At 40.6% G+C, this 9,262-nt stretch overlaps 1 protein-coding gene across 1 annotated transcript; it reads left to right on the forward strand.

The window, feature by feature from the left end:
• Positions 1–164: 164 nt before the first annotated feature.
• ogfod1 (2-oxoglutarate and iron-dependent oxygenase domain containing 1) lies at positions 165–7,800 on the forward strand. Its single transcript, XM_028579234.1, has 13 exons — positions 165–514; positions 3,628–3,773; positions 3,865–3,911; positions 5,337–5,437; positions 5,562–5,678; positions 5,761–5,852; positions 5,957–6,085; positions 6,615–6,728; positions 6,807–6,886; positions 6,963–7,201; positions 7,289–7,417; positions 7,496–7,554; positions 7,639–7,800. The coding sequence occupies exons 1-13, from the start codon at positions 352–354 to the stop codon at positions 7,783–7,785; spliced, it is 1,563 nt and encodes a 520-aa protein (XP_028435035.1). The 5' UTR covers positions 165–351; the 3' UTR covers positions 7,786–7,800.
• The last annotated feature ends 1,462 nt before the right edge of the window (positions 7,801–9,262 follow it).

Below are 9,262 nucleotides of genomic sequence, written 5' to 3' on the forward strand. Positions count from 1 at the left end.
TTGATAGTTTTTCTGACCTGGTTGCTTGGGAAATCAACAATATTTATATTTAATGCCTCATCCCTCTTAAAGCTTTTTTTTTTTTTTATCATGATAAACATTTAACAAAGTATTTTCTGGTCAGTCTGCCAATGCTGCCTGACAGTCTCACTCAGGGCAGAAATGGACCCACGTTCCATAACGTCATTTTCCCGCGACGCACGGGCTATTTCCATTTCCCCCCATGCGTCAGTAGTGTGCTGATATGTGTGAATTTTGTCAGAGCTGTTCAACATAGATACATAGCTGTTCGTAACCTGCGTGTTTAACTGGTTTCACACACCGAATCGAAAATATATATTAAAGGCTATAATGGCGTCCAAACGACAACCGGATGAGAGTGTGAAAACAGACAAGAAGAAGAAGATGAAGACGACTTGTGAAGAAACAGCTGAACTTTGTTCAGTTGTGGAAGACGAGCAGGTGAAGAAGACTGTGAAGGAGGCGTGGAGCCAAAGGAGTGCCTGCAGACAGGGTTAGTGAAGCAGAAAATAAAACGACTTTTAACGTAACGTTACAGACTCAGATAGTTAACTGACAGTCAGTCAGAAATGGAAATGAGCTCTGCTACATGAACCGGTGCCACAGTGTTTGTATGACTGTGTCCTGGGTTTGTCTGCGCGTGTTGCTCTTTGACACATTGTAACGTTGCTAAATCATAAATATAACCGCAAAGCAAATATACGTGAGACAGATGGCCAAGTAATGCACCAAGAAACCCGGCTGATTAAACTACTGAAACGTCCCCAGCTGGTCATTACTTGACCAGGTTTTATTTTGTTGTCGGTTGTGTGATTTATTTTTTTTTTTTTTTTTAACAACTTTATCCAGCTTGACAATCGGGACACTACCATGTCCACCTCGGACCACCACAGATATTAACCAGTAACTTTTGTAGACAGTTGGTCGGTCTCTTTACTGTTTTGGTATTTTACTGTTTTGGTATTTTATCCTTCTTTTTTTGGTTTAAAGGTCCCATGACATAGTGCTCTTTGGATGCTTTTATATAGACCTTAGTGGTCCCCTAATACTGTATCTGAAGTCTCTTTTATATAGACCTTAATGGTCCCCTAATACTGTATCTGAAGTCTCTTATATATAGACCTTAGTGGTCCCCTAATACTGTATCTGAAGTCTCTTATATATAGACCTTAGTGGTCCCCTAATACTGTATCTGAAGTCTCTTTCCTGAAATTCAGCCTTGGTGCAGAATTCCAGCCACTAGAGCCAGTCCCACAATGAGCTTTCCTTAGTATGTGCCATTTCTGTGTCTTTAGCTATTGAGGAGGAGCGAGGGGGGGCAAGGTGGAGGCTGGGGGTGTGGCCTTGACCAACTGCCACTTTGCTCGTTTGAAAGCCATGATGTCTCTCTCTCTCATGGGTGGGCCAAATTCTCTGGGTGGGCAAAGCAGAGAAAGGGGAGGTAACCTTGCTCCTTATTACCTCATAAGGAGCCAAAAATGACAGTGACAAAAATCCGCTCTCAAGTCGGTGTCAGTACCCGATCCGTTACAACTGCACAATCCGTTCTGCGCATGCGCAAGATGTTCGCCAATGCGCTGTGGTACGATGATTTACGACACTACCCGATCTGTTCCCACACTAGCCTCCACCGGGAAGCTAACGTTAGTTTAGCTAATAGCTAATTCACGTTAGTTTAGCTAATAGCTAATTCGGGCGGACCGCTAGGTGATTATAGCGGTCTGCCGTTAGCCTCCACTGGGAAGCTAACGTTACTTTATCTAACAGTTCATTCGGCTAACCGCTAGCTGAGACAGCATGCAAACTTTTAAAAGACCCTCAAAATAAAACTTCAAAACAAACGTTAACATATATAACAGCTGTTACGTCAGTTCTGCAGTTGTTACTGTAAAGTCTTAATTTTGCTGTAGCCTGCTTTTCCCATTATGTTTGACTTAACGTTATTTTAGACTGAATCTAGCTGTCCGTTCTGGCTGCACGATCCGTTCTGCGCATGCGTTATTTGTTGGCTAGCGGTTAGCTGAATTAGCTGTTAGCTAAACTAACGTTAGCTTGGGTGGAGGCTAGCGTGGAACAGATCGGGCAGGTCGTAAAACGCTATTATCATCTGCACATGCGTGAACATCTTGCGCATGCGTAGAACGGATTGTGCAGGTGGAACGGATCGGGTACTGACAGTCGGACAGTTTCCAGCCGTTTCCAGCAGCCTTCAGACTGAACAGGAAGTGACAGAAACACTGTGGTCCGATTTAATAAAAATGTTATCAGACCCATATATCAGCTTGTACACAGTCTCCAGTTGTTTTTATTATGACAGAGTAGCTGTCAAAATGCTCTTTATGTGATCTGTTGCTGATTTTAATTAACAACACACTGTAGTTAGATGATCCGTAATCTGATCATCAGATTTAGTCTCTCTGACTTCTAAACATCATATCAGCCACACAACATGTGGTTTGTACAGAATAAGCCTTTAAATCAGACAAATAGCAGTTAAAATCCCTCCAATTCAAAATCAATAAAAAGTTTATATAAAACGTCATCATGTTGAGTCGATTCTGAACCAATCAGCTGTTAGATCAGCTGAGAGGCCGGTGTTTCCCAGCATGCCCTGGGTCCGCCTGGGTCTTGCAGTCGGTGAAAAGCAACTGCGGCGCCTGACTCTAAAAACTGCGGCCGCCTTGCTCTTGTGAGGTTATTGTTGCCCACGTGTGCATGACGTCAGAGCAAGTCGGATCAAGTCGGACACAAATCTAACCGGCATGCATTGGGCGGCGATCGCCGGTGATCGATTCTGCGCAGACCTGGCTCATCTCGAACGAGCCTATTTTCTCAAAGGCAGAGCAGGATATCCAGGGCTCGGTTTACACCTATCACCATTTCTAGCCACTGGGGGACCATAGGCAGGCTGGGGGAACGAATATTAATGTTAAAACACCTCATAAAGTGAAATTTTCATGCCATGGGACCTTTAAATTTGATTATATTTTGCTTCTAATTGGGGTGATATGGATAACACCCTCTTACAGTAAATGCAATTCTATATCATGATATATATTTTGATGTAGGGATTTTCAGAAAAAAATATTAAATATTGTTTGTGGATAAGATAACCAGACATGAAGAATTTCTGTTTTTGGCAAAATTGCCATAAAAAAATCATTGATGCTCATTGATTTGCAGCATTTATCTGATACCTCCAAAGGCATTAATTACAAAATCTCTGATGGTAGACACATTTATATTCTCATGGTATAAATTGTCATATTGCCCAATCAAACTTTCTAATATGTCTAAAGACCGGAGTTTAGCATAATTGTTTTTCCCATTTTATTTGATTTCAATTTATCTGCCCCACTTAAATAAATATGCATGTAACTTTTGTGTGTCACTCCAGTGAAAAGTCACTGCTAAAAGTCTGTTTATCAGGTCCAAATAATATTTCACTTTTGTTGCTAAGATTCTGTTTCTCATTAGTCTGGTTACGTTTATGTTTTGAGGCTGTAGCTGCCCTGAGACACTGTGTAGTATAGCCTTTGCATTGCAGAAGTGAGTTACTTGTCAACCTCTCAGCTAGACACATTATCTTTTGTTATTTATGTGCAGGGGATCTGGAGTTGGACTGCCACCCTTTCCCTCACTGCATCATCAAGAACTTCCTCAGCAGCGAGACCTTCGTGGAGAACCTCCGGAGAGAACTGCTGGAGCTCAACTTCCACGAGAAGTCAAACGATCTGTACAAATTTAAACAGGTGTCTATCGAACTGACCTTCCTGATTTATTCCTGTTAGGTTGTTGTCGTATTATCTTCACGTTGTTGTTGTTGTTGTTGTTCCCACACAGTCGGATGACTTGAGGAAGAGAACAGAGCCACATATCGCAGGACTGAGGTAAAAAATAATTAGTATTCTTGTGTTTGTTCTTATTCTAGACATGACATTGACTCAATTAATCAATCAAACTTTTGCACACAATTTTACACACTCATCGGAAGCAAGTTGGCGTCTTATTGTCTTGGTTAAGAGAGTAGAGACGGTATTAAACCACCAAACCAACAATGAATGGCCAATTAAAGAGAGAGTTTGGATCTTTTTAAGAAGGGTTGTTTGAGGTACCTATCCATAGTCAGTATATTACCCAGTAGATGGCGGGTGGCATGCCCCCAGTGTGGTGAAGCAGGCAGGATTACTGGAATGGAAGCAAAGCAATGTACTGCTGTGTCTGGGGCCCACACAGCAAAACATATTTTAGTCACCTAAAATATGTATTTATATTTTCACTGCTTTACCTTGCTGTCAGACAGCTCTTTTCATATCTTAAAGTCAACAGGGCAAATTATGTATTTGTCATCATACATTCTTTAACTTAGCAGCATAGGAATTACAAGGCTGAAATGCTGAAGTTGGCCCAGTGGTAGTGAGGCATGTTGGGGGTTATTTATCAGCTCCACCAGGTGGAGCCAGAGATCACATCTACTAATTAGTACATTTCCTTCATTTAGTGCTGTTGATTCTGTTAGCATTAACAAGTGGCATGATGTACAGTGAACACAATGGAAAATGGGCTCAGCTGCAGTTGCTCACAGGGGATCCTTGTTAAGCAGAAGGACTGTTTGTTATTCAGTCTGGTGGTTCCAGTGCTGAACTTTGCAGTGAACACAAGGGTAGCGCACTATATGTTATTACAGCTGTGTAAATGTTGGGGCTTTCAAAAAATGACTAGAAACAAAAATATTTTTGTAGAGTTATGGATAAGTAGTAGCCGCCAAACCTGCCAAGAGGTTCAGTGTTTGAACCAAGTCCAAGAAAAAAATAAGATCTCAGTGTATAAATCAAGATGGATATGAGCTGGGTATCAAGTCTGAATCCAAGACAATACCTCTGAGACTCAAACAATACCAGGTAGCAAAAAAATAATAAGCAATCCTTTCCTTTTTATTTTGAAATAATGTGCATTTGTTTCATTATAATTATGACAAGCTGTGTTTACAGTGAGAGACTGCAACATATAATTTCTTCTAAATACATATTTGTTATTATACATATTGCTACACCTACTAAGGAAATACAGCCCTGAGGAATAACTACCATAATTAAATACACAATAACGGCCTCCTCTTGTGATCATCTATTATTTATGCCACAACAAAATGTCATGGTAGGATTGAGCAGTTGAACAATCTGTCTATGTGGCGAGGCTTTCAAAATGTCTCATTAAATATAAGGTTAAAGGTTCATCCACATTGTCAATACAAAACAGGATTGCACCATGTAAATGTATACTGTATATATATTTCCCTGTGTCACTGTTTTCAGGGCAGCACTGTTTGGGCGTTTCCGCTCCTGGCTCGGGGAAGTGTTGGGGGTTGAACTGGAGCCCACAGTGGATATTTCTTGTGCAAAATATGAATACACAGGTGAGCTTGTTTTTAAAATCATGCAGGAAGGGCTGTTTTACGTTTAGGCTGTTTGATCAGATTTTTGGTGAGTTGACGTGAATGTTCCTTTTTTCTGTATGTAATGTTCTCTCTTCCTTATTAGATGTTCTTTTGTGTCATGATGATGAATTGGAGGGGAGGCGCATTGCTTTCATCCTGTATCTCGTGCCTCCGTGGCAGAGCAGCGACGGGGGAACCCTCGATCTTTACACAACAGACAGTGAGTGCCTCATTGTGTGTGTATTTCTGTGCTTTCAGATAACAGAAGTGTATAAGTGTATAATTTCGATCTTTGTCATCAGGTAATTTCCAACCGCAGAGTATAGTGAAGTCGCTCATACCCTCTTTGAGCACGCTCGTCCTCTTTGAAGTTTCTCCAGTCTCCTTTCACCAAGTAAGAATAACCGTTCTTGCCGGTTTTTCATCACTGTTTCACCCAAGAAGCAGCTGTGATTGCACATCGATTGTAGATTGATAACATATGTTGTGTTTGTCCAGGTGTCAGAGGTTTTGACACAGGACAAGTGTCGTCTGTCTCTGAGCGGCTGGTTTCACGGGCCGTCTTTAGAGCGTCCTCCTCGCCACATAGAGCCGCCCGTCCCACGGAGCCCACACTTACCGAGAGATGTGAGTTTGGTCAAACATGCACACTATATTTATAGAAATAGTTTTAGGAAATAAACTTGGTTGCTTTCCAGCCTCTTTCTTTCTTTAGATGAGAAGATCACTATCTTGTGTTTGTATGGCAAATATGAAGCTACAGGTGGTTAGCTTAGCTAAGCTTAGCTTAGCATAATGACTGGAAACAGGGGGAGACAGCTAGCCTGGCTCTGTCCAAAGGTAACCGAATCCACCTACCACCCTAAATCTCACTAATAACAACACATTACATTAAGTTTGTCTTAAGGGTAAAGACAGCATGTTTCAGATTTATGTCAGACTATTTCCTGGCTGTAAGCAGTGACTTCCTGAATAGGAGCAAAGCTAATTGTCTCCTGGCTCCAACTTCATATTTAAAAGACAGACGGTGGTATCAATCTTCTCATCGGACTCTCAACAAGAAAGTAAATAAGTGCATTTCCCAAAATGTCAGAACTTTTCCTTTAACGGACAGACTACTGACAATGTTTTATGTTTTTTTTTGTGTGCATAACAGGAAACATTGCTGCTGGAGTGGGTCAATCCAGTGTACCTGGACATCTCCTACCAAGAGCAGATTCAGGAGGAGTTTGAGGACAGCTCTGAAATTCAGCTCAAAGATTTTCTCAAGGCAACTTCTTACTCGTTTTTTTTTCTGCCTCATATGTGTCCCCTTGTTTCTTTCAGCTGAATATGTGTCTGTCCTCAGGAGGAGAAGTTCAGGGAGGTGAGGGAAGCACTGCAACTCAATCAGATTCAGTGGACGAGGAGAGGTCCGCCTAATAAGAGGTAGGACATGTTTCATAAATCATTTAAGAGCATATTTAAGACTGTGATTACAGGCGCTGTATTTATGTCCATTTAGATGCTATGAAGCAGCCTCTCTGGATACTCTGCCTCAGTGTGTGAGTGCATGTTGGGAGCTGCTTCGTTCAGAGGCTTTCTTCCTGCTTCTCTCCAACTTCACCGGCCTTCGATTGCACTACCTGTGTCCTGCTGATGATGACAATGACAATAAAGACGAGGAGAAAGAGGACGTACTCTACGGAAAGGCCATGGGGTCTTCGACCGAATCACCATCAGCAAATACGAGCAGAGAGAAAGGTGTGTGTGTCAGTGTGAGTGGGTTTCTTCAGCTATGAGTCTTTACAGCTGTTTATGTGTTTTTTTTTTTACCTTTGTTTGCTTTAGAGCCAAGCACACCTGTGTGTTGTGGTGAACTGCGTCGATGGTCTCATGGCGGCTACACTCTGTTGCATGATGCAGAAGCAGCGCGGGCAGAGTACGCTCTGGACCTTGTTTTACCTTTTTGCGGTGCGGGTGAGTCCACACACATGCACGCATACAGGAAGGACAAATCAGTCAATCCTGTGACCTTTAAAAAACTTTCTTTCATAGACTGGCAGTCAGAGTTTGGGGGCTTCACGTGTTATGTTGCTAATGAAGAGGATGAGGAGGTGAGTGTTGATTACAGTATGAAGTGTAATTGTACATGTATTGGCAATACTTTTATCATTGCTTTGGTTTCCTCTTCATCACAGCTCCTGACAGTGTATCCAGAGGATAATTCCCTCGCCCTTGTCTACAGAGACAAAGAAACCCTCAAATTTGTCAAACATGTCAACCACAAAAGCTCCTCTGGTTCTGCTAACAGTTTTTATGACTTCTCTTTTGTGTACTATGAATAAATATATATATATATATTTATATGTCTATCTTGTGGGTTGACATCTTTCTTTCCTCTTCTTAAGGTTTTTTTTTTCTTAAGGCAACATCTGTTTATTCACAGATGCTGCCCTGTTCCTTGGGAGCTATTTGGGATTCATTGTTTTGCTCAAGAACTATTTGATGTGTCTATTTGACAGAATGAGCTGGGGATTGAACCGCCAAGCCTTTTGATTACTGGACCAGCACCAGTTCCTGGAAATCTTAACAGAAACCATTTCATTTAGTTAAGTTTTAATAGATATTGTTCAGGCATACCCATTTGCAAATGATCATTCTCCTAAAAGTCTGCTAGCACCTTTTAGTGCATCTTCATTTCATGAAAATTACATATTGAAGATTTTGGTTGAATTTGCACTGCTGCTGTTATTGCAGTTGACTTCAACCAAGTGTGTGAGAAGATAAGTGAGCATAGATGGGATGAGACAGCTCAGTCCCAGCTCTTGTCTTAAACTAAATCATTAAACATTACAGTTTATCTGCTATTACCTTGGTCAGTGCTAAAAAAAAAAAAAATGTTTTTTAACGTGACAGAATGATGCTTTTGACAGTGGTGAAACCAGTATCATAATCAAACCGGTACACAAACTTAATTTTCATTTCAGCCAGATTTGGTAAAAAAAATAGTTTTATGGATCTTTTTATTACCAATTTTTCCATTAAAAACATACATGTTTTCCCATCATACATCTTTGAACAGCATTAAAACTACACATTTTGGCAAAACGTCTTACATGGCAATTTTATTTATTTGTAATTCTTTAAAGTTTAGAGAAGACAATTGTCTCCAGTTGTGTCCATGAACATACGCTGAAGTGTAGCAACTAGGGCTGTATCTAATCATATCGCTCATCGATTAATCCCTTACTCGATTATGAAGAAGACATTTTTTTTTAAATGTTTGTTTTCAAAGTGCTTGTCTATCTGACCAACAGTCAAAAACTCAAAGATATTTAGTTTAAAATGATATAAAACAGGAGGAAAAACGAACCGTCCTCACACATGACAAGCTGGAACTTTATTTGCTTGTAAGTTGCTGATTAACTTTACTCATTTCGGCACCAGTGGCTACAATTAGTAGGCTTCTTAGTAGGCTACTTTGCATTGTTAAGGGATCTTTTAGCATTTGTTTACAGCTGTAACCAAGAATAAATCAGCAAATACGGCCACAGTAACAAGTAATACATTACAGAAACACAAGGCTTAACATGGGATAGGCTAGAGCGAATCGATCTAGCCGTTTAAATTGGCAGCATAGTGTGCCATGATTTACAGTAGCCTACCACTGATTAAGTCACTTGATCAAAGTGGAGTCGCCTTCAGACACTTCCTTAATTTCCTATTAAACTAATTATTTTAACTATCATCAGTTTTACTCTTTAAATTAATGATTAAAAATTTCAGTCGAAAGGAATAATAATAGGGAAATGTTCAAGTTAA

The sequence above is a fragment of the Perca flavescens genome, chromosome 1 (genome assembly GCF_004354835.1).
Source record: "Perca flavescens isolate YP-PL-M2 chromosome 1, PFLA_1.0, whole genome shotgun sequence".
NCBI classification, from domain to species: domain Eukaryota; kingdom Metazoa; phylum Chordata; class Actinopteri; order Perciformes; family Percidae; genus Perca; species Perca flavescens.

What these genes read in the sequence shown, in the direction of transcription:
- ogfod1 (XM_028579234.1), top strand. Translation starts at nt 352, where the DNA reads ATGGCGTCCAAACGACAACCGGATGAGAGTGTGAAAACAGACAAGAAG. An exon ending in TGCAAAATATGAATACACAG is followed by an intron (nt 5,438 to 5,561) that starts GTGAGCTTGTTT and finishes CTTCCTTATTAG; the next exon opens with ATGTTCTTTTGTGTCATGAT. An exon ending in AAATACGAGCAGAGAGAAAG is followed by an intron (nt 7,202 to 7,288) that starts GTGTGTGTGTCA and finishes TGTTTGCTTTAG; the next exon opens with AGCCAAGCACACCTGTGTGT.